The sequence below is a fragment of the Bemisia tabaci genome, chromosome 8 (genome assembly GCF_918797505.1).
Source record: "Bemisia tabaci chromosome 8, PGI_BMITA_v3".
In the NCBI taxonomy this organism is placed as follows: domain Eukaryota; kingdom Metazoa; phylum Arthropoda; class Insecta; order Hemiptera; family Aleyrodidae; genus Bemisia; species Bemisia tabaci.
The window spans coordinates 27,627,655-27,653,392 of NC_092800.1; the positions used below are offsets into that span (position 1 = coordinate 27,627,655).

The following is a 25,738-nucleotide window of genomic DNA, read 5'->3' on the forward strand; positions in this document are numbered from 1 at the left end:
ATCTATCGCGTTAAGCCAAAAAAACGCGTAACTGTATAATATGTCTCCATGGGAGCTAATCGATAGATTCAGACTTACGTCAGATTCAAATGTTCGATAATAATTATTGAATCACCCCCGTCAAGGTTGCATTGAAATATATTTTTTCACTGTTCACTGTTGTCATTAGTATTTTTTCAAACAAATCAAACACAATCTGCTTCAATATCGTAGAAATTCCTCTAAAATAACAACACAGCCTCTTCTTTCACTCTAAATAGAAATTAAGGTATATATATTTGTCGATATTCCTACGACACTGAAAAAATAATATGCTGTTTTAGCATCTAGGATGTCAAAAATGTGTCTGGTAATCCCAAGATGCTGCCTTTACTGCCCCCGCAGTTAACTTTACATCCTGTAAATGCAAATTCAATTTCGTGGGCAATCTAAACAGCATCTTAGAATCACCAGACACATTTTTGACATTCTAGGTGTTGAAACAGCGTACCAATTTTTTCAGTGGACTCGACCTTAAATAATCCCTCCGTGGTGTCCATAATCGAAATGTGTTCAAAGCTCGCTGAGAGGTTAAATTCGGAACTTCAACGAGTTTGTTATATCTATTTTTTCAACAAAGTTTAAGGAGTTATATTCTCATAAGAGAAATCTTCAAAGATGAAAGGTTATGGAAGGATCTGAGATCCTATTTAGACATAAAAATGGATTTGCGAAGTTTTGTTTGAGAGACCCTGTACAGTGCATGCAGTAATTCAGCAGACTCAACCAATACACCAGCTAGGTCGGATCGCATGTGCGGAAATCACGCGATCCCATTCGTTCTTGAACTTGTACCCAACTTTGCGCATCGTCATGCTTCAAATAAATATCGTTTCTTACTCGAGATAATACTGCCTCTCCTTCCCAAGACAATGGGAGGCGTGGAAAACGTTCATAAAATCTGAGGATGTTGCAAATGACGTTCGTGTTAGATAATACGGTACAGCTTGCTTGTTGTTTTTTTTTTTATCGTGGATTATGCCTGCTTACTTGAGGAATCTAGCGTGCCTCTTTCGTCCATGCTTACGGTTTATCAGGGAATGCGGAACAATTTAATCAACCCAAATATACAATTACGTAACAACGATAAATGAGAGGCTGTAAAATGAAGTGATTTAAAAATAAAAAGGCACGAAAAGGGCCGAAAAGGCATAAAAGGGTTGAGGCTGCCACTTTATTTGGGGACCCTAAAACTGAAAACACGGCAACCCTGCTAATGTATTTGCTCCCTATCTTTGCATGGAGAGTTCGTCTTGATGTAGAGGTGGACTCTCAGGATAGCGTGGGATATTCCCTCCATTTTGGCCTCAACTTGAGAGCTTTTTTTGAGCTTGGGAGTTAATTTCAGAGAAAACCAGTGGCACCATCGTGTTCATCGCAAACTTTTACATAAAAATGAATAGTCAAATCGCAAATTCCTCACACATGCGACATCTCCATTCACCCGAATAAGACACCCCCCCTTCCATCTTTTTCCATTCCTACAGCCTTACCGGAGGGTCCGACTATGTTCTCCTCGCTAAAGTTCGAGTAAGTTCGGCAAGGCGGAGCTTTACTGGGCGTGACCTTGGCCAAAGTTCGCAGCGCCGTAATCAGCCGATCGTTCTATGGGCGCGTGCGAATGGGCGCGCGCGGGCTTGACGCGCCAAAGCGGCACTTTCTCCCCGCGGAAATCGATCGTCAACTCGAACCGATCGATCGATCGATCGCGAGGGATCCGAGCAGTGATTACTTCCGCGCCTTGATCAATGAACCCGCGCACGGTTACCACGTGGTGCTGAAAAAAGAAGTCGCATATCAGAGGAATCAGAAAGGGATCCGAGACAAATCGTCACCTTCCGGCCAAAGTATCACAAGCGCTAAGCGACATTTCAAAATTTCTGCTGCCATTTTATTTTATTTTTTTTTTTGCCCCAAAAAGCCCTAAACGGTCCTCTCTCCTCAGAGCGTTGTGTATATTACGAACACGATTTTGGAAGCACTGTACGCGCTGGTTCCTTTTTGCTATATGCGATCTAGTTCAAAGTAAATATCTGTCTTTTGGTATATTGGATGGCATTTTGTAAAAAGGAACCGAGAGCATTCCAATGTTGCTAGGATTGTGCACTTTACAATTTTTTCAATACTGGAATCGTGCAAAAAATTAAATTAACCAAGATCATTTTTGTCGTGAATTTATAGTTGATTGAGAGTAAAGATATAAATTGTTTAGATCATCAGTTTATACTTGGAAGGCGAAAGAGTTGCGCAATCTTAGCAACATTGAAATGCTCTTGGTTCCGTTTTGCAAAATGCAATCCAATTTTTTATACCACCCCAATGTATCACTGGCGCCAGTGGCGTTGCGTGCTTTGCGGTAAATCGTTTGATCCGCCATTATTGAACCTTTATGAAAAAGGATCAATAAACAGAGTGTTCGCAAGGAACCTTTCAATAACCTATTCTTTACTACAGCTTTAAAAGGGAAAATATCGATAGTCAATCGTTTACGCCACGCCACTGACCGGCGCGTAGGTTGTATTGAAAGAAGCAGTGGCGTGGCGTGCTTTGCGATATATCGATTGTTGTGCAATTTAAACCTATGGAAAAGGATCGATAAACAGGGTGTTCGTATAGCGAACACCTTAAGAATTGATTCTTTACCATAGGTTTAAATGGCATAGCAATCGATAAATCGCAATTCACGTCACGCCACTGGAAAGAGGGGCAATGATGGTCATGGTGTAAAAGACGAGTTGTAAATCAGTACATTGATAACGCTATCAAATCATTATTTCATCCACTTCGCCTTGTATTGCAGCTTTTCTCATACATACGACGGTATCCATTTTTTTTTACTTAATCTCACGTAATTAGCTGTCAGCCAAATTATGTAATGATGATCATGCCGTTTTTCCGGTTTTCGTCTCCTACTCACTATTATGCGCAACTTTGTTTATGTTGGCAGGTTTGAATTCACCGGTGCCTCGATTTTGACGAAACGTAAAAATGTAACCAACTAAAAGTTGAAAAATGCATTACATTTCGTAATATCTAAATGAAACCACCAATTTTCTTAAAATTTCAAAATCTTTCAAACTCACATTGCCTAGTTTTTGTCATCAAAAGAATCTTTCCAGTTTATAGGCCTTTGTTGCTTTTACGCCAGACAGGAATTACACATCCCCAAAGAAATTTCGGGATGAATTACTGTTTCAATATAGCAGTTATTCAGAATCAATAATTGAATTTTGAGTAGAGGACTATAGATTGCATCAAAATTCCTCAATTATAGTTTGACTTGTTCTATCGGTAGGCTAAATTTAAAAATAGCACAAAAAGCACCCAGATTGTTTAATACATATATATGTGGTGTATTTTGGCATACCGTGAAAATTGAAGGCAAAACGGCAGAATGCCTAGCCTCCATACTGCCGTGCCCTCCATACTGCCGTGGTAATAAGAAAAAACTCCATATGAACATTCGAGAGTTGCCTTTCCTTTGATAAAACATGTGTTTTTGACAACATTCATGCATATTTTTCCTTGGAATTTTCAAATATTTTATATTAAGTTGTGTACAAAATTGCCTGAAAATTTTGAATAAAAATATTCAAGATTTTCCCAGTAAATTTGAAGAGAAAATGTTACAGGAGCTCAAATCACTACACAAGTCGTTGAGTATGTAAAATCGCTCACTTGCATACAATTTTTCAATTTTTGAGGCGTAAAATTTGGTTTTTAGCAACGCCTGATGACTCATACGGCGTTCTTCCTTAGCATAGTAGCATACCCCTCAGCGTCAATTCTGATTTTTCTTTTAAATTTTCAGCCGGAAACCGCCTCTATTCCAGTCGATTTTTCACAGCGATTTCAAGTGACGTCTTTTCTTGGTTTTTACTCCGGAAATCTGTGTGCTAATGGACGCACATCCGTAATAACCCATAACTTTCTCTCTCTCCCTGCCTCATTTCTCAGTCCTCGGGGCGGGTCGTCCGCGGATCATATAAAAGTGGTTAAAAATAAAATTGTAGGGCATGATGACTATCTGGAAGATGTTTTCGTCTCGTTCGGCGCAATGTCAATGTCGTGTAATCGCGTGTAACCAGGACCTATCAATTCCCGTCCACTCCGGTGCCAAAAATAATGCGGAGGTGAGCGCTCCTCCACAGTGGCGTGGCGTGAATTGCGATATATCGATTGCTATGCCATATAAATCTATGCTATAGAATCGATTATTAAGGTGTTCGCTGCGAACACCATCTTTATCGATCCTTTTCCGTAGGTTTAAATGGCATAACGATCGATATATCGCAATTCACGCCACGGCACTGCTCCTCCAGACAAGCGCGTGCTCTCTGTTTAATGATTCATCTTTGTTCTGCACTCCCTCTTTCGTATCACACGAACGCATTTAAATCAAGAGGGACTTTATCCCATATGACATGAACCCTGTCATGCATGTATTCCTGTGGATCTCAGGGATCATGTCAGAATGGTATAGTTCCTTTTGATATAAATGCGTTCGAATCTTCTCCTCTTCCTTGTTCCTATGTTCCTGTCTGCGGTAGCACGTGGACTTATCCCTCGTGGAACTCCCGTTTCTGTTTTAAGCCGAAAAACGTCCCGTTTCTGTTGTTGTGTTCTGGAAAAGCGCCGTATGGGCCTTCCGGCGCACGGTGGATCGATTCAATCAGAGGGGTCGGACATGATTTTTTTTACTAAAACTGCAAATTTTAATGTTTATTTTGTCACATTTTAAATTTTAAGGGGTTCTTCCAGAAGAAAATTTCGGGATAAAACCAATGAAACCACTTTTAGAATCTCAAAGCTCTGCATAAATGGAGTTATAAGCCTTCAAAGTTTCCAAATTTTGTCCAACCTATCCTATTGACTCGGTCCACTGTGCGGCGTTGCTATATTTGCTTCGATAAATTAAACATTTTCAAGGAAAATTTCTGGATATTTTTCGCCCAGTTATTCAGAGCACCTCATCCGCACTTTGATCTGCAGTAACTGAAAAATTTCAAGGGAAAATATGCATAGCCTCCCTCAAAAATGAATGTTTCATAGAGGGGAATCCGAGCAAAAGTAGGATATTCATACTTTGCTATATGGATGCGTATAGTTTCGCTCAAATGGGCCTGTTGCATGCAAGAGATACAGCCGTGCGAATAGACTTTTAAGAGGTTAAATGACACGAAAATTACGATGGTCACATTAAAAAAGTCTGAAATACACTCCTTACTGCGCAATTTGTGTTGTTAGGAACGCGCTTTTTCAAATTTCCCGCGTCTGGGGGCAGTTTTCTAACGGAAACAATTAACGGCAACTCGCGGCTATTTCCGGTCAACTAAAACTGACAACATAACCTAAAAATCGGAGCTCGTGACATCGTGAAATGAAATGTAGAAGGATTGCGTTGGATATTTAAAAGTTGATCGATTTGGTTACCGCATAAAGCGTATATGGACCACTGTAGGAGATCACGTTGGGTTTGTAAACAAACTGAAGGAAAAAATAACAACAACAACAACGACTCGGCATCTTCCGGAAATCACCGAGCCCGCCGTTTGCTCGTTTCCGGTGATTAGAAAACTGCCCCCAGGCGCGGGAAATTTGAAAAAGCGCGTTCCTAACAACGCAAATTGCGCAGTAAGGAGTGTATTTCAGACTTTTTTAATGTGACCATCGTAATTTTCGTGTCATTTAACCTCTGAAAAGTCTATTCGCGCGGCTGTATCTCTTGCATGCAACAGGCCCATTCTTGAACAAGAATGCTTGATCATTATTATAATTTTAAAGTTTGATTAAAAGATGTTAGGTACTCAGAGTATGTATTTTCTATGTTGGATTTGTAGTCCAGGTTCTTATGTTCAAAAAAAGCTTCCCGTGGAACGGTAAGTGAAGCAAGTGTGGAAAATATCTTAATCTCTTCATTTCGATGCGTAAAAAAAGAATTTCGATGTTGTCAAGCTCAATTTTGCGTCTAACCCCCCAAAATCAAGATGGCGGCCAAAATGGGGGCTCGGGGGGTGAAAATTATGGAATTTGATTTTGATGTCATGATTGGGGTCAATTCTTATGTAATTTTGGTCGTAGAATCCGAATTTGAGGTCCAAAATACTCTCCGACCCAAAGGGATGCCCCAAATCCAAGATGGCCGCCAAAATCTCCAAGATAGGGTCAAAACTGCGATACGTATGTAAAAGTGCCAAGTAGGGTATCCTTGGTAGGGTTCTTTGGGTCGTAGATTTCACCTATGATGTCAAAAACTTACCACGGATCCATTGAAGCCCAAAAAAATCAAAATGGCGGCCAAAAGGGCTGCCGTTGCGGGGTGAAATATTTTGTTGAGACAAATATCGTCGAATGAGGTGTCACTGTATAGGTTTTTTGGGTCGTAGATTCCAAAAATGAGGTCCAAATAACAAAATAAGCTGATAGAAGTTCTCCAAAAGCCAAAATGGCGGCCATAATGGCTGCCGCCCAGGCATTGAACGCGTTTGAACAGTAGGGTGTCCCATTTTGGACGTTACAAAAAAAAAATTGCGAAATCCAACAGAGATACCTGCCAAAAAGTTGTCTCATAGTTAGAAAAAAAAGCACAAAAAAATCTCAGGGTCGTAGCTAAAGTTTGAGTGGTCCCGCAAGGTACTTAAGATGTTTCACCGATTTCTCATCTTGGCAATCTTGGCGATCTTGCAGATTTTTTTTCGGTAAATGCAATCGAGGTAAAAAGTCGCAAATGCGGATAATGAGACTTCTGATACTATATTTTAAGAGAAAAATAACGGTTTGGACCCACGAGGATCAGAATCCCTCGTTCTTAGCTCTCAAAATGCAAAAATCAGCGATTTTAGCATTTTGTAGTCAAACTGCTGCTCGACCGTCGCTCGACTTAAATGTCGCGGCATTTGACGCGCTGTTTCACAATGATCCCATTGTAGGAGTAAAAAGTCCTTCAAGTATGTTCATTAGAGGTGTAAGAGGGTCACTTTGGCTAATTTTTGTTGCTTTTAAACATTGAGCTCATTGTTTAAAATGTTTTTTGTTTTTTTTTTTTTTTTAATATAATTTTCCTGTTTTTCATCATTTTTTATAATGGTTTAAAAAGGGCGACTCATCTTACACCAAAATTGAACTCCTTTGGCGAACAATGTACGTAGATGGTCAAATACTACCTCTAAAAAAGTTTTTGGATTCAAAGCCTCCCAAAAAAGCCGATGTTGCCATATTTTATCCCCGGAAAACACAAAAAACTGAGTACCTATTTCAGTATTTGGAGGCTGTTCCTCACCGAGCTCATTGAGCAAATTTCAGCAAACCTTGAATTTTCATACGTTATGACCACATTACTAGTGATTATGTACATGTGTTTATCTATACAGCCTCCCACCGCGGCGCGACGTTGCCACATACCATCGATAAAATTCGATAGAAATCTGCGTTTCCTTAGATTTGAGCCATTTTTTCGGATATTGCACATGGAATACTTATGTAAAACTTAAAATGCAGTATTCAGAGATGGAAGGGGATCATACCTTGTGGCAATAATCATTATTTTAAGATCCTTCGCTTATTGACGACCCATTTCTTACGAATTCTAAGCATGATGTTTGTGATGTCTCCTAATCTTAGGGAGTGCAAACTCCTTGAAGGACTTTGGGAGGGTAGAGGCTGTTCCTCACCGAGCTCATTGAGCAAATTTCAGCAAACCTTGAATTTTCATACGTTATGACCACATTACTAGTGATTATGTACCTTTGTTTATCTCTACAGCCTCCCACCGCGGCGCGACGTTGCCACATACCATCGATAAAATGCCATTCAATGTTCAAACTGAATTATCCAAGCTACAGTCTCTCCGATTTTTGATTTTTTTGTTTTATACTTCAAGCTGAAGATATATACTTTTGGTTGATATCCTTTTTTCAATTGCTTTCGGACGGTTAAGGGCCTAAAAAAATTCAAATAAGCCAAAAAAATGTCAAAAATTGGTAAAAAAAGACGATATTACCGGCAGTGTGTGAGTACTTCATAGAACAGTGCATTGAGCGCGCGAAATATGCTCGTACAAGTAGAGTAACATCCTCGAATTCTTTTTTAGGGGGCCCGGCCCTTCCCGCATTGCAGGGTCCAGCCCTACCTTCTTCAGGACCCGCAGCCCTACCTTCTCCAGGGCCCAGCCCTATGTGGTTAGTACTCGGCCCCGCCTCAGGTAGGACTGGGCCCTGAGGCAGGTAGGGCTGAACCTTAACTTCAGCATGGGCCTGCCCCTTCGATGTTTAGGTGAAGCAATTTTACCTACCCCGGGTGTAAGACCGGCCCTGCCCCTTAGGTCCCGACCCTAAACTCGTTTTTTCCGTGGAGATAGAAGGGGATCATACCTTGTGCCAATATCCGTTATTTTAAGACCCTGCGCTTATTGACGACCCATTTCTTACGATTTCTAGTCATGATGTTTGTGCACGAGGATGCGACTTTCAAACATTGACCGTGATCTGCGGACCAAAACGAAACAGTGCCACATTTCAAAAACACGGGTGCTCAATGCTGAATTTTTGCCCACCCTTAAACCTAGCCCTCCCCCCCACCCCCGTCCTTCTGGACGGGTACCGATTGCTAAGAATGCTGCCTCGTAATTTCCCCATTTTCTTCTCAAACCGCAAAGTGGAAATTCCTCTACCCTCCCAAAGTCCTTCAAGGAGTTTGCACTCCCTAAGATTAGGAGACACCACAAACATCATGCTTAGAATTCGTAAGAAATGGGTCGTCAATAAGCGAAGGATCTTAAAATAATGATTATTGCCACAAGGTATGATCCCCTTCCATCTCTGAATACTGCATTTTAAGTTTTACATAAGTATTCCATGTGCAATATCCGAAAAAATGGCTCAAATCTAAGGAAACGCAGATTTCTATCGAATTTTATCGATGGTATGTGGCAACGTCGCGCCGCGGTGGGAGGCTGTATAGATAAACACATGTACTATCGCCGAATTTAGTTTCACGCAGAGTCTCTGGTGACTATTCAGCGACGGCGCGGCGCGGCGCGTTGCCTGATAACGCTCTCATGAAGACGCACTGGTTCCTTTGTGAGCGCGTAGTCACTAACACAGACGCACATGAAACACACACAGACATTTTCACTCATTCACCGTGAGAATTCACGTTTTTGGCTCTTTGGAATGTAAACAAAGATTCGTAATGACGTATCGCGCATCGATTCCCATTCTCACTTGCCTCTTGTTCTTGTGACTAGAGCAAGGAAGAAAGGACCTCATTCCAAATTGTCCGTTTCAACCTTGGCCTGATCTTCGAAATATTTTCAAAGTTGATAGAGGATCTCCTCCCGAGTCTAAAACACTGACGCATTTTGAAATCGGACGATCACGGAGGGAGGGGAAGGGGAGTCAAAGTAAAAAAATTAAACTCGCAATATCTCGCTAACGCTTTGTCGTAGAAAGATGATATTGGTCTCAAAATGTAGAGAAAACCACCAGCTTTCAGGCGATAATTACAAAATTGGTCCATTTTGGAAATTTCATCCATTGTTGCCACGTTGCCGAAGTTCAAATGTTCAGTTTTTCACCTTTTTAGCTGCGACGTTGAAGGAATCGCACAAAAAGTAATCTAACTATTTTTTGATGAAAGTAGACCGTTTAAGCTTTAAAACAAGCACAAGTTTATCCTGAGGAAACAAGTTGGAGGAGAGATATGATTTTTCAAAGTGGATGTGGTACACTTGGACCTGGTTTGTTCCGAGTCCCAAGATCACCAAATGCCCCCAAACCAATCACGAATTGCAAGGTTGTGCATTTTTATACCCCATTATAGCTAATTCCCGAAGAAAATTATTAAAAAAGAACAAAATATCGAGACATATGAATGTTACAAGACCAGCCTCAGCTGACTCTCGTTGCATCAACAAAAATTCATGCCTCTTTTTCAAATCGTTTCTGTAGGATGGACTTAAATTTAAAAAGCTCAAATGGTACGATTTTATTAGCAATTCCTCTTTTTTCCTCTTATTTCTACCAGCGAACCGTTGAAGGTAAACATACATTTTTGTATGATCGAAAACTTTGATTTCCCTGTATCCATTGCATATTACTCATTTATCCTGATCTTGTCATTTTTGACGAATGATTTAATCTAGGAGTGACCTATAAAGGTATCGCCCCAGCTAAAAATTGAAAATTTGAACTACGGCAACGTGACAGCAATGGATGACATTTTCAAAATGGACCAATTTTGTCATCATTGTCTGAAAGGTGGTGGTTTCCTCTATATTTTGAGACTAAGATCATCGCTTTACGACAAACCGTTCACGAGATATGCGAGTTGAAATATTTATCTTTGAACCCTTTTCTCTCTATCCGTACTTGTTTGATTTCAAAAATCGTCGGTGTTTTGGACTCGGAAAGTGATCCTCTATCGCGAAAAATTAAAAGCGCGATGGCGTGAGTCGTGAGGCGTGAATTCGCAATATGCTCTTCTCTAGGCTGTTAGTCAGATCCGCGAGAAAAGTTAAAAAGCGAGGCCGGATTACGTTTTTCTTACCTTCGACTGTGTTGCTCACGTAGCCTTTAAAGCACCACTACAAGTGAGACAAACGAAACCAACACAATAAGGAAATGGAGCAAGGGAAAGGACTCGCGTTGATCACGGCGCAGAGATACGACTATTCGTGCTTGATGGATGTCCGTGTTGCATCTGCAAAATTGAAGGCGCAATGGCCCGGGGCATGAACTCGCAATGCTCCGCTATGTGCTGCCAATGAGGTGTCTCTTAGATTCAGGGAGAAAAGTTAAAAAAGAGGCCCAAATAGGTCCCTCCTTTCTTCGACTGTGTTGATTTGATACTCGATTCTTTTTTGGAATGATTTGCAGACCAACATCTAAAGCTCGCGTGAACCGGCCCCATCCAATCTGCGGGGCAGGTTTTGTTAGGAAGCCTCGCAATTTGACCCGGCTTCAGCATTTAAGTGTTAATAAAAATATCATTAAAATGACTGCACCTTCCTCGCAAAAAGTCAGTATTCAACATTGGATCCAAAATAGGCCATTCAGTCTGTGAATTTCAATAAAATTTGGTTATGCTATCTCACAAAGTTAGGCTTCAATTGTTCGGTCACGTCTGAAAATATTCTCATTTCCAACAAAATTATTGCTGAATGGATCTTCCTGCCGTATATACCTGATGCATTTAATTGATTTGTTCCTATCTCTTTTTTTTACTTGCCTTACTAAACACCTTGTCCTTTGCTAGACTCAACACTCTTTTTCCCTCTCTCTCTCCTTCAAAATTTCACCTTGTACTAACTAGATTGCATGTTTCATTTTCCAATCGAGGAAGCTAAAAAGATCTTTCCAGCTGTCATGTTTCTTGGGTTCATCATTTTCAGACTTTTAGTGTTTAAAAGCAGTATTTTAGGTGGCCAGATCTGCCTCAGAATCTCTAGAAATAACGGAGCTTGGATGCGTCTGGTAGCTGTGATTTGTTCTCTTTTTTTTTCGTTTCACAAGTCCATCGGTTACTTTAACACGCTCAATTTTAAAAATTTTTCTCTGGGGGTGCATCCCCCCGGGAAATATCATACGACACCCCCTTAACCGGCCAAGGGTCCACGCTCTTAGATGTGAGCCAGTCCGTCCATGCGAGGAACGTTTAATTTTACGAGGGAACTGGTGTCCGATAGAAATGAATAAGGTAATTTTTGGATCGAGTATAATACAAAAGGATACAGGTTATTGCACGTCCAACGAATGTCTCTCACTTTTTCTAATAACAATTTTTCTCCAGTCAAATGACATAATGCGCTTGTAAAGCCCCAAGTGGAACGCATCATTTTGTTTTTCGTCCGAAAGAACGGAAAAATTATTTTATCTAGGTCCTTAATGGAGGACCTTCCACTAACTATATGTTTGCTGCTAGATCAGAGAATGGCCGTGTTTTTTTTTTTTATATATACTTCTGACCAATACTTTGGAAATCCGAAGGTTTATACAAATGCGTATTTTTGGCATCTGAATAAGGGTTTTTTTTGTTGCAAACTCGATCTTTCGGAAAATTAGTGGGTTGTGGAATATACAAAGGTCGATTCGGGGTCAGAAGCAACAAATAAGATATAGTAGCTCAATTATAGCTATCTGAATAAAATGATTTTTTGTCCTTCCGGACTCAAAACAACGGATCAGTTTTATATATGATTCGTGGGTGGATAATGCCATTTTGACCGGAAAACTCTCATCAGAAAAAGGGAGACATGTTTTTTGGACATGCGGTATGCAATACATGTCTAGCTAGTGTCTATGTATCCTTGGCCCCTAAATTCAAGAATTACTTCGGTTTATCTCGATCATGCATCAAATTCCAGAAAATCAAATTTTCCTTGGAAAATTCATTTTTAAATAATCCCAATTTGCCTGGAAAATGGCAGAGACAGGGACAAACCGAGGTCATACTTGGACCCAGGGCTGAATATTACACGAGAATTCGCTAATGAAGCATTCATTTTTTTTTCGGTGTATACTTGTGTAATCTTTCATATTCAACAGCGGACCAGTTTTGCGTCAATTTCAAACTTCCTGCGCGAAGAAGTATATCCTGAATTAAGAAGTCCTTTGGAACAAGGGTGTGTGCTCAAAAAGGTAGTTCCGCGGAAATCGCATTTGAAAGTTCAGAAGTGCATAGCGTTGGTACTAGCCAATATCTTCGCACGAAATTTAATTAGTTTGAAAGAACAAGTCTTTGAGAGTATACTTGCAAAAACGGAACATTGTGACTACATTCCCCTATGATCCCTACAAGATAACGTGGATCGTTGTGTAAAAAGGGTGGGGGGGGGGGCACGACTTTTTAATACACTATGTATATTTCCTGAAACTAGGAAGAATCCAGTTTCAGAAAACGCGTTCTCCGGAAAAAGGGCGGATGCGCGCATACGCCTTTGTCCCAAAGAACTCCATGTAACCTGCCGGCACGGCGGTGTCTAGAAGAAAAAAATCAGTTGCACCTCATGAAATTTTAGCTCTATTTTCGAGTGACCGCGGTGTTGCGCTGTCAATTATGGGTTTGCACCTATAGATGCTTGTCTGAGGGATATTTTCTTGAAAAAGTAGCAGATTTGTCAATTGTTCATGTGCCTCCGTTTTCCTCGTTGGCATGAGATGAGATAGGTCCAGTTAGCACCCGATATCTCCGAAACGCGCCTCGCCGCGCTGCGCCTCGTCGCACAGTTTACATTTGATTTGGAGCGGCCTATGCGTGAAACTAAATTCGGCGATAGTACATAATCACTAGTAATGTGGTCATAACGTATGAAAATTCAAGGTTTGCTGAAATTTGCTCAATGAGCTCGGTGAGGAACAGCCTCCAAATACTGAAATAGGTACTCAGTTTTTTGTGTTTTCCGGGGATAAAATATGGCAACATCGGCTTTTTTGGGAGGCTTTGAATCCAAAAACTTTTTTAGAGGTAGTATTTGACCATCTACGTACATTGTTCGCCAAAGGAGTTCAATTTTGGTGTAAGATGAGTCGCCCTTTTTAAACCATTATAAAAAATGATGAAAAACAGGAAAATTATATTAAAAAAAAAAAAAAAAAAAAAAAACATTTTAAACAATGAGCTCAATGTTTAAAAGCAACAAAAATTAGCCAAAGTGACCCTCTTACACCTCTAATGAACATACTTGAAGGACTTTTTACTCCTACAATGGGATCATTGTGAAACAGCGCGTCAAATGCCGCGACATTTAAGTCGAGCGACGGTCGAGCAGCAGTTTGACTACAAAATGCTAAAATCGCTGATTTTTGCATTTTGAGAGCTAAGAACGAGGGATTCTGATCCTCGTGGGTCCAAACCGTTATTTTTCTCTTAAAATATAGTATCAGAAGTCTCATTATCCGCATTTGCGACTTTTTACCTCGATTGCATTTACCGAAAAAAAATCTGCAAGATCGCCAAGATTGCCAAGATGAGAAATCGGTGAAACATCTTAAGTACCTTGCGGGACCACTCAAACTTTAGCTACGACCCTGAGATTTTTTTGTGCTTTTTTTTCTAACTATGAGACAACTTTTTGGCAGGTATCTCTGTTGGATTTCGCAATTTTTTTTTTTGTAACGTCCAAAATGGGACACCCTACTGTTCAAACGCGTTCAATGCCTGGGCGGCAGCCATTATGGCCGCCATTTTGGCTTTTGGAGAACTTCTATCAGCTTATTTTGTTATTTGGACCTCATTTTTGGAATCTACGACCCAAAAAACCTATACAGTGACACCTCATTCGACGATATTTGTCTCAACAAAATATTTCACCCCGCAACGGCAGCCCTTTTGGCCGCCATTTTGATTTTTTTTGGGCTTCAATGGATCCGTGGTAAGTTTTTGACATCATAGGTGAAATCTACGACCCAAAGAACCCTACCAAGGATACCCTACTTGGCACTTTTACATACGTATCGCAGTTTTGACCCTATCTTGGAGATTTTGGCGGCCATCTTGGATTTGGGGCATCCCTTTGGGTCGGAGAGTATTTTGGACCTCAAATTCGGATTCTACGACCAAAATTACATAAGAATTGACCCCAATCATGACATCAAAATCAAATTCCATAATTTTCACCCCCCGAGCCCCCATTTTGGCCGCCATCTTGATTTTGGGGGGTTAGACGCAAAATTGAGCTTGACAACATCGAAATTCTTTTTTTACGCATCGAAATGAAGAGATTAAGATATTTTCCACACTTGCTTCACTTACCGTTCCACGGGAGTACATAAGAACCTGGACTATTGTAAACCTAAACATTAGGCAAACAATTTGATGGTTTTTTGATGAATTTTGACATTTCACTGAAAAAAATATGGTCGATTTGACCATACTCTGACACAGTGATCTGAGTATGGTAATCTATACCAGACTCTGTGGTAGCATTTACCATACTAAAGTACATATCACCAAAGTTCTGGTGAATACTATTATGATTCTGGATATATTTACTAAATACTATCATTGTATAAAAAAATCAAGTAGACTTACAGTAGATTTTACCATACTTTTTTTCTGTGTTAAAACATACAAATTTTATGGGGGAAAATGGCAAAATTTAAATGTTCGCACAGCGTTTTCCTTTAGCACGTCAGTACTCATGTCAAGTTTCTTTATCCAATGATGTATCTTAACCGGAGTGAATTAGTAATCAGTCGTTGTGTTTCTTGTGTTTCAGTCGATGGCCGGGGTAGGGGTGTCCTGAATGCGACGGCGGCATGTTGGTGATCGTGCTGTCTCTTCTGGTGTGCTGGTGTGCAGCTGAAGGTCTCGAGAGCCCGACGGATCAGTTCCAGACGTGGTTGCTCATCGAGGACCAAATCCCCACCGGCGACATTGCGGTCCGCAGGATCACCCCCAAGTCCGTCTTCATCGCTCCGCCGATCAACAAATGCCCAGAGGGCTACCGCACCGACCAGATGGGCCGCTGCGTGAAGATCGTCAAGCTCGACCCGGCCAACCAGTGGGAGTTCTTCCTCCAGAAGCTCAACTCCATGTTCGGCACCTTCCCCCCGGAGCCGGCGCCGCCTAGCGCCAGCGCCAACTCCGTGCCCAGCAGCAACGAGGAGGACCGAGGCCCCTTCCAGTTCTCCATCCCCCTCATGAAACAGAACAGCTCCGCCAAAGAAACCACCCCCTCCTCACCCCCGCCCACCGAGGCCCCCACCACCAGTGTTACCCCACCTACCAGCTCCCAACCCCCAAGTCCAAGCATCAGCCTCCAGCTCAGCTCCACCCCGGAGAGTGATCTGCCTACAACCGTAAGCGAATTCAGCGATGTAAATACCTACATAGTCACCACAGACTCACCCGATACCGAGGGTGACACCACTGAATATCCCATCGCCACAGATGAGAGAACAACGACCAATATCACCACTGTCAATGGGAGCAGCCATCTGGCTCCAAGTAATAGCAGTGGCTCAAACTCGAGTAGTATAGACAGTAGTTACAGCACCGCTACAATCAGTAGCATAATCGGCGCCTATAGCTCAGCGCCCGGAAGCAACAGTCAGAACTCCGCTTCCAACGTGTATCATACATCACCCGTCGCCAGCAGTGGCAATAGTATAGTTTACCAAACATCACCGATAAGTAGCAGTAACACCGCCTCAGTAGCCACCAGCAGCAACAGCTATAACTCGGCCCCCATAAAGATCGGCGGCAGCAGCTATAACATCGCTCCGATTCGCACCAGTGGCATCTTCCACCGGAGCCCGATCGGTAGCAGCGCCGCGTACAACACGGCGCCTAGCAGTAGCAGTAACTTGTACAACACGGCAACCGCCAGCAGCAACGTGTACAACACGGCCCAGAGCCCGTCCAACAGCGGTCCCTACGACGTTTCATCCAGCAGTGCGAGCGGTTACAACACGGCTCCAGTGAGAAGCAGTAATATCTACAACCTACCGGCCGGTAGCGGGTACAACACGGCGTCCTTCAGCAACTCCTACCAGCAGCCACCGGCCAGCAGCACCGTTTACCACGCGGGCAGTCATAGTGGTAACGGTAACTACAGACTCCCGGCCTACTACACGGCCGGTGGCGGCGGCGACAGACCGAATCTTACCAGTATTGACGCCGACGCTGCCGCGGCTCCTTCGAGTTTAGGTAATACCGAAACGACCGTTCACCTGGTCAAGAGACCCTTTTTAATTGTTGTTCCTAACTCGTCCGATTACTACGAAACCACCACTGCCTCCGCGACCATTACCACGACCCCCATCACAGAGCTCCCCACGACAGAGACGGACACCTACCCCACGACCAGCCTGGACGAAACCCTCCCCTCCACCACGACAGTATCCCTCGACGAGGACAGACGGAATCTCACAGATCCCTCGTCGACGGCCACCGAGGCTATCGAAGCGGTGGTCAAGAAGCCGTTTTTAATCGTTGTTCCTAATTCCTCCGACTATCACGTAGAAACAACCACGCAAGATGCGACCACCACCAACCCACCTCCCGACCAAACCACTTACACGGAGTCCACCGAAAGTGCCGACTGGGCCACCACGACGTTCTCGACGGATACTGTGACTGCTTTTACTGTGCACACGTGAACGATTTTTAGCTACGGTCGTAGATCGAGTGTCTACCTCCCAGATTTAGCGACTGGACGGTATCCCAGATCCGTACTATAGTTCGTCGTTTCCCTCACGAGGGAACGTAATTACATTTCAATGTTGCCAAATTTCCCCTGGCAAAATGATTTTTGCCAGGAGAATCTAGATCTTTTACAACCGAAAATTCCGCCGATTTTTCTTCTGATTTCATACGAAAATTAGAAAAATTTTCGACAAAACGTACACAAGTACATTCTTGTAAAACAATAAATTTTCTGAGTCAACTTTGCAACCTTGGAATTGAGTTACGTTCCCTCGTACGGGAAACGACGGGTTGCACCCCTGGGTTAGGGTTACCCGCTCTCTGTTCTAAGATCTACACCACAGGCAAGTATCGATTATTCGATGGGTATCGATGTCTTCCAAGGGGGAATCAGGAGAAGTGATGTTGTTGTCCAGGTCTGATTTGATCAATCTCGAAACAACGACATAACCGCTTTTAATTCTCCCAATGAAAAATAATTGTTGCCCTTGATTGGATACGAGCCCGTGACGTCACGTAGGTCCGAAATTGTCTGAACCTGAAATTTCAGTCGAATGGTGAAGTTAAGTCATCATTTGGTCTCGTGTGACTGATGCTTGTTGTACTGATGATAAACACATCTCTTCATTACGTATATGCATGGCACCAAAGAATTGATACTTCGCGTCTCTAATTTTGTTTCTGTTTTACTGGCGACCCTGGTTTTCTAGATGCATTTTTAACTACAAGAATAATCTGAAGAAGTGAGGCCAAAGGACATGTTTTACAGCTTTCCTCTCAAAAACATATATTTGCTTTTATTATACAGTCTAGTAATTGCCTTTCTAGGCTTCCAAAATAAGTTTTGCCGCATGTCCGCTTAGGCCCCGATAAACTTGTATTTTTAAACATGTTTTATGTTTGAACATGTTTGAACTTTAATTTTTTATTTATTTTAGGCTCATTAGAAGATGCAGATAGGTAGATTTATTTTACAGGAAAACGTCCAATTATTGTGTGATGAGTTCTTCAAGTGTGTTAGGTATCGACACGGCTAATCCAACAGCTTCAAAACCACGAATCAACTTAAACCTATCTGAAACCAAAACCAAATCGGTTTGGCTTAGAATCATCTTATGCCTGAAAAAAAACTTTAACAGAGTCTTTTCTCGTAAGAGCAACCGAGTTTCTGATTTTTTACTGTATGGCTTGCTCTATTTTAAGTAAGTTTTATGTATCCAATTTCGCGAAAGAAATAATTTTGTTGATAATTTCGTCGTGTCTCAGGTTATCGTAATTACAGTTGTTCTAAAATTGATCAAATTTCGGTCATGTCGATTGAACTTATCAGAGAGCTAACCCAGATTTGTGGCCCTCTTTTGAGACAGTCCTAAGACTGATTGGGTTCTTTCTTTCTTTCTGCTTTTAACTTTCCCCGAAATGAGAGTTTTCCTCTTTCAGTTCATATGGATGATTGCGATTTTATAAAACAGCCAACCGTGGTTCGTTTAGAATTAGCTATGAAAGTATTTCCACGATTGTAAACGGTCTCCAAATGTTGCTCTGTCTGGGGAAAGCGCGCCTTGATTTCACATGAACGCAAAAAGCGTGTCATGGCTCACCTTTCAGAGAACACGATTCGGCTTCTCTCTCGGTAACTTTTATGTATTTAACTGATTTCATTTTTAATAATTTCAACCCTTAACGCTTGTTCATATGTTTCTGATTCTGCTTAGGTTTCTTAGGTTTATTTTTTTGTTTTTTGTTGTGCGTACATTTGCTTTTGTTAGTATGTGCTCAAATTCACTGAGATTTTAATGCAATTTTGTTAATTTTTTGGTTATGGTTATGGTTATGCTTTATTATTCGATCGCACTATTTCAGGAGCAATAAATCATTGCATTTTTTGCGTTTTAAACCATGATTATGCAAGAGTTATTAAGACCGTCAAGATTTCTAGTATTACATTTTGAATTATTGTCTTAGGAGAGATTTATTAATTACCGTGAATAATTTCACACAAAGACACAGCTTGCCTTAGTATTTGATTTGATTTTTTAACTCTTCAATATTCCTTTCAATTCAGGTGAGAAGTATAGCCTTACCTATATTTGTTAGCATGCTCTAAGGAGCATACGATGATCGAACTTTATACTTCGATATCAATTCTTTCCATCATTGGATCAGCTTTTAACTTATTAAAAAAAGAACCCCCCTCGGCCATAGGATGACTTTCAAATTATCAATAGGTACAATTTCTTGAAATTTTCCTTGTTTTCGTGCATCCAGCCCTCAAATATTTGAAAAAACGCTATCTCTTACCTACTTGATAGGTAGTTTTTAACTACTCTGTTTTCTACTCGCAACTCTCTCTATTGACTTGATAATTTTGCTCGATCACAAGATTTAAGCAACCTACTACGATTGTTTTCATTTTTCTTGCGATCGTACTGGCTGTATTTGCTGAATCGAAAGAAATAACACACGCAGACTTTCCTCTAAAATAATTCAGACAAATTGAAGAAACTAATACCACAAATTTACATAAATAGGTATGATCCACCTAATATTTATTTCCTCGGATTCTTCAAATACTATCTTCAGATGTATTTTCTCCAGAAATTGCATTGTTTTTTTTTTAATATAGTTTTTATTTTAGATATTTGTCACTTTAAAATCTTACGAAGTGAAAATGAGCACATACTGTGTTCTTTACAAGAAAGGCCCCTTTTTTCTGCCTGCAAAATTTATATAGCTGTGCCGCAGAGTTACTGACGTAGTATTGGGACCAAAAAACTTAAGATCAGTTAGAATAAGATCAAGCCAGAAAAATACACCCGGAGCTCTTTTTAAATTTTTCTCGAGTAAAGCTAATGTTTGGCCACTGAGGAGCTACGAATATAGCCAGGTTGAGTTTTTCCATTTTTTGGGAAGAATGTGAAAAACCAATTTTTCGATGCAATTTTACCATGTTAATACTTAATTTACATCATAAAAAAGTAGGAGAGGAAGTGCTTCACAAGGCAACCCATCTTCATTGTCCATTCGAATTGGAATTGGTTTTATGGTTTTTGTTTTTTGTTTTTGTTGAATTCAGAAATACCGGTGTCAATAGATAAAAGATATTACCGTATCTATAATCGATCAGTATTATTTATATTGAGTGACCTCGATAGCATCAGTGTCTTTCAACTAAATGAATCCGTGTTTAACCATCTTTTAGCAGGAAAACAGTTACTTCAAAATTGCTCTTTAACTTTGATGTTGATCCAGACTCCTTGGAATTTTTACTTCCTTGGCTGACATAAGTTCGTACACTCACAAATACACAATACGAACACACCCTATCACAGTGTGTATATTTACATACAAACTCATACTAGATAAGTTGTTAGTCTCAACCTCTTTTTCCTCGGTTTTCTTTTTTTTTTTTATTAGACAAGCAAAAAATGTAAATGATACTTACTTCAGGATATTACTCATAATTAATTACTCTATCTCCTTTCGCCGCGGTAGCTCTCTTCCTTTCTGCATTCTTTTTTTATTGCTTGTTTGTTTTTGTTTACTGAACAAAGTGCCTTTTCCGCTTTTTCATTAATCAGTGAATATAATCTTCCTTAGGAGGAATAAAAGGGAAAGGAAGCAAAAATAGTTTACGTACACAATTTTCTTTGCAACTAGCGCAAGAGGACACATTGATTAAATTCTCTTAGAGGAGGGAACCTGAAACACCTCATAAAGACAACAAGCCTCTAAAGTTTCATCTTCTGATTCGCCAATAAGTAGAAAGTAGAGTGACATAATTTCCGGAGCCGAATCAAGTTCTCTGAAAGTTCAGCCGCGTCATTTATCAGTGTACTTTAAGTTGCCAACAATCAAATTTCAAAACATATCATAACAATTACAAAGCGAGCACGCGGAAAAATTAAATAAACAACAGAATTGCATTTTTGTAGGATTTTCATTCTCATTTGATAATTTACCTGAAGCATACGGCTCATTATCAATTTTTAAGATTTCTAACAAATATTTTACACAACTTGACAAAATTTTAAAGATACCACCAGATCGCTGGATCGATAATCCTGAAGCAATCGTAACCTAAGACATATTTCCTCACAAACTGATTTGGGTCATGCTCCTGCCTCGCCGAGCTCTACTTTAACCGTCGTAGGTTGATTTTCATTTCTGATTGGACTCGGCGAAGAGTCAAAACGCCTTCAATTCCGTGCGTATGCAACACGGACATCCATAAAACCCGAATAGTTGTATCCAGGCATTAAAATGTATCCATCGTACGTGACACTAACATGAAGCTTTGATTGTTTCACTTACGGCCTAACTTAATTCCAGCGTTACATATACGGATGAAGTAAATCATACCTGATTTTATCCCGACACTGTCAATTTTACTAGAATTGCAGTACTTAAATGCATTACAATTTTGCCGGTCCTCGGGGAAAAATGAGGTATCTGAGTATGATATGAGGAGTTTCCTCTAACCTACCTCTAATGAGTCGTAATTTCTTTGGATTTTTTTTTGTTTCCTTTTCTCTCCATATGTCTCTCTCTACTTCTTGGCCATTATTTTCTTGTACCAGAAAATGCAATCTATAGAACCCAGGTCGCCGTTTAATTCAATTTTACGGCATGATGTGGAATAATTTGACGAGGACGAGTCTCGATGTTTCACTTTGCCTAATTTCCTCCCAAATGTGAATTTTCTACAGAGCACTGGGCATCATAACGTCGTAAGACATTCTGTGGAGTTTTTCCACTTTATAATGAGTATATTTAAAACATTTCAAGTTCAGTCTTCAATTTTCTGTTATTGAAGTAAAATATAGGAGGAACATAAAGAATGTCTGATGTACTCAGACCGTTGCTGGCGGATGCCGCCCACATCACAATCCTTCGTGACGTAGGAATATTCTGTAAATTATTTATTCAGTTATCTCGTGCAAAGTTTATAAATATTTGTAAATATGTAGTTATGGAAAAAGCTCTCTCAGAATAATTGTTAATCTTTGTAGGTATAGTTCAATTTAAAGCACTTACCAAATTTTCAAGTGGATGCATGATAAACACGTGTCTAATTTTTAACTTTTAGTTTTCTTCTTTGCTCCACTTACTTACAGTTTTCTTTGATATCGCTGCAAAGAAGGCGAGGTCACGAGGCACAAAATGGACGTATTTCTGTCAAACGGAACTATGTGTACCTTTTAAGACACGAACCCGTATTAACACGCATAGGTCTGTTTGACAGAAATACGTCTAAATAATTCAAGTACTTTGAGTGCACGAGAATTTTGTCTCGAGGTTGGTGGGTTTTCTCATCACAATCTAATACATTTTCACCTGAATTGCGTGCCTTTCACCTACATACTCATCAAAACTTAGAAACAGTCTCAAACAGCGTGTCATACTGCCTCATACAGTCTCATTAAGTTTAACAAAGAAATTTTTACATTATCCAAAACTAGGTGGAATTTTTATCATACAAGCACACACTAAGCACATGCATAGAACAAAATGATCCTATAATCAGTATAACTGTTAAGTATATTTTAATACTTGCACAAGAATTGGAAAGCAGCATAGTTTCATGACGTCCTCCTCCCCTGCCCATACTTTTTTGTAGAATTTTTTTACTTCCTTTCATTCACTTCAGCACCCAAGTGTAAATTTATGTCTTGTCACAAAACTTCATGTACAATGTGTTCTAATCGTGTAATTGTTATTTTACAGTAGCTTCCTCAGGTACAGATAGACTGCCTGTGTATAAAATAAGCCAGAGCAAGCTTCTAGAACTGTTAGGTTGGCAGCATGCGTAAATCCAACGCAAGCCCGACCGTGCTGTTTTCGGCCGTTAACCGATTTTCGCCTCCCATTTCAAGAAACCTGGTAAAACAAAGTTATTTTTTGGCTCGTGAGTAATGTCAGTCGGGTTGTCTTGGGCGTAGAATGACACCATTTGGTCTCACTAAAATGCTTGTCCATCATCGTTTTCATTACCATTTTGCTTGCGGGGTTATACCATATCATGCGATCAAACTTCAGAAACATGTCTCGCGAAATCGGAAATTTTGACGTTGGATCGGCCATCGGGTTGCTTATTTTCCGATTCCAAACAAGTTCAATAATTGAACTTGCCACACACTGCATGCCACAATTATTGTGGCATGCAAGTTTTTACTTAAATTTTACAGAAAACCTGGACTTAAACCCACAATTTTAGTTCCATATCTCACTAATGTATCCCAGTTTATTGATTTTGTATAATGATTGAGAGTCGTGAGCCTTGGTTCCTTGAATTGATACTTCCAAGTTTTTTTTTGTTAGGTATATTTTTATGCAAGGTAGTACCAACATTCTAAAATACGAGAATCCAAGTATTAACGTCTTAAATTAATTTTTATTTTACACTTCGACGTGTGAACTTCATTCGTGACCCAGTTTTCCCATCACAAGTAATGCAATCTATATATTTTACCTCCATAACTTAGGCGAAACATTCAAGAAATACGATTTTTACAAAGTTCTCCTAGGAGGAGGAAAGGGGACCTCTTAAGAAAAGGAAATATTTGCATGTCATAACCGTCAACCATTATTGCTCATGAATGTTTTCAACACTGTTTATTTTTTCCAAGAATGCATGACTCCCGTTGAAGATAATACTTTTACATCATAAAATGCAGTATACATTGGAGCCCTCCCCTCCACTCTTAAAATGTAATGCTTACTTCATTGTCATTCTTTCAGTCAAGAAGACAGACTGGAAGCTCAACGCTTTTTTCTCTACCATTTCAACAGTGCTGTATTGATTAATCATTATTTATTCAACGAAATTTTATTTTGAGATAACGTATTTTGAGGGTGTACCTATACTTTCTATTTGGGATTTTTCATATAATAACTCTCACACAGCCAATACCTCTCTCTTGAATAGTATTGACTCACATGTGTCAGAGTCCTATATTTCCCGTTTATAAACATTTTCTCATGATGCATGTTATTAATTCCTCTGAGAAATCAAGCACTCTTTGAAAACAAATAGGAATGCTTAAATTTGCGTCGTAAATTCTTGATGAGTATGTAGAAAAATAAATCAAAATTATCAAGTCTGTTTAAGTTTTTAAGCAACTGCTAATTGCTTCAATTATTTTCATTTACATCGCTCAGCGTTACACTTACATTTAGTTGAATTTTTTTTTTTAAATAGGATGTTAAGAATGTGCATGAAGTAGATTTATTCAAGCTTTGAACCGATCACCCACCAGAATGTTTCCGAATCGCCATAACTCTATAACTAGTATTGCAACGAATCTGGGTTTTTCAGCGTCAAATGATTAACTTTCGAAATTGTGAATTCGAATTTCAACGATCGCACCAATTCTTTTGAAAATTTTAAAATCAATGCGCCTATGGATGTATTCCAGAAAATTAAAAAGTAATATAGTAATTCCTGCAAAATGAAAGTTACAGCAATCTGTTGCTTGTATTGCCTAGAAAGAATTTGCTTTGTAAGTTACAGTGCGTGTTACCACGTATCACGGATCTTTGCTGAGTGATTTTGGATTCAAAGTTGTCTCTTTGCGAGCATCAAAACGACCTCAAGTCGTCTTTCCTCGCTTCTCTCATGTAGAACGTGAAATCTTGTTTAAATTTACTATGACCAAAGTTATGCACAGCTTTTAGTACGTAATATTACTAGCTCCATGTTGCTTAGAATGTTTGCTAAACCACAAGAAGTGCAAAAACACGTAACTGTATAATTGTTGATAACGATCGTAAAGAAAACTCGGTATCACTGATCAATAAGAGCCATTAGCAGCATTTCAATGAGTCACGATTGGTTTTATTTGCTTTTTCATGAAATGATGTTTTGACGTTACGTGTTTTTGCATGAGCAATTCTCATTAGCTGTATGGGGTTTTGGAGAAAGATGACCTTCCCGGGAAAGTGCTATTTTGTAAAGAAGCGAAATCGCTGGAGGAGACTCATATTATCTTGAAATTAGGTGTTACTTGTTGATTTCAAATCTAATTGTTAGTTTTTATAGAAGTAGAGTCTGAGGATCAATTTTAAGAGAATGTGAGAAATCATGAAGCATTAGTCATTCTTACTTCAATTCTCCATCGAGTGAGATTTCCAGATGTTTTATATGAATCAATCATACATTTTGGACATCTTATCTCCAAAACCCATCAAATGTATTTCCTAGTAAGACATTGTAAGAGATTTTTCGTAAAAACATGATGGGACTCGTGTTTTTTCAAGTTAAAAAAATGACATACGTATATTCTCCCGTTTTCTGACATTTCTTCCTTTATTTTATAGGAAGACATCTTCGGAAGAAGTTTCAACTTCAAGTTTAAAAATTTGTATTGTTAATACTACTTGCTTACTCTTTGAAATAGCATACTATGTAATTCACGCACATTTTTTTTTTCTTTTTCATTTTTTTCCTTTCAATATCAGATCACTAATTGAAATTCCATCAAGACAGGAGAAAATAGTAATTTCAAGATACATCAATGAACGATACTGATAATGCAGTGAATAATTGCTTTCA

The 25,738-nt window shown here is 39.8% G+C and overlaps 1 protein-coding gene across 3 annotated transcripts in view; it reads left to right on the forward strand.

Moving 5' to 3' along the window:
• LOC109033947 (uncharacterized) overlaps positions 1-25,738 on the forward strand; it is a 142,547-nt gene that overhangs the window by 115,008 nt on the left and 1,801 nt on the right. The window contains exons 3-4 of one of the 3 annotated variants that reach the window (XR_002009102.2): positions 15,254-16,686; positions 22,912-23,067. Coding sequence is in view for 1 of the 3 variants with exons in the window: in XM_019046810.2 (XP_018902355.2) it covers positions 15,294-17,138 (1,845 nt within the window). In the remaining 2 variants the exon portion in view is untranslated. Of the gene's footprint in view, positions 1-15,253; positions 19,299-22,911; positions 23,068-25,738 lie in introns of those variants that run through there. The other 2 variants (XR_002009103.2, XM_019046810.2) reach the window with 2 other exon arrangements.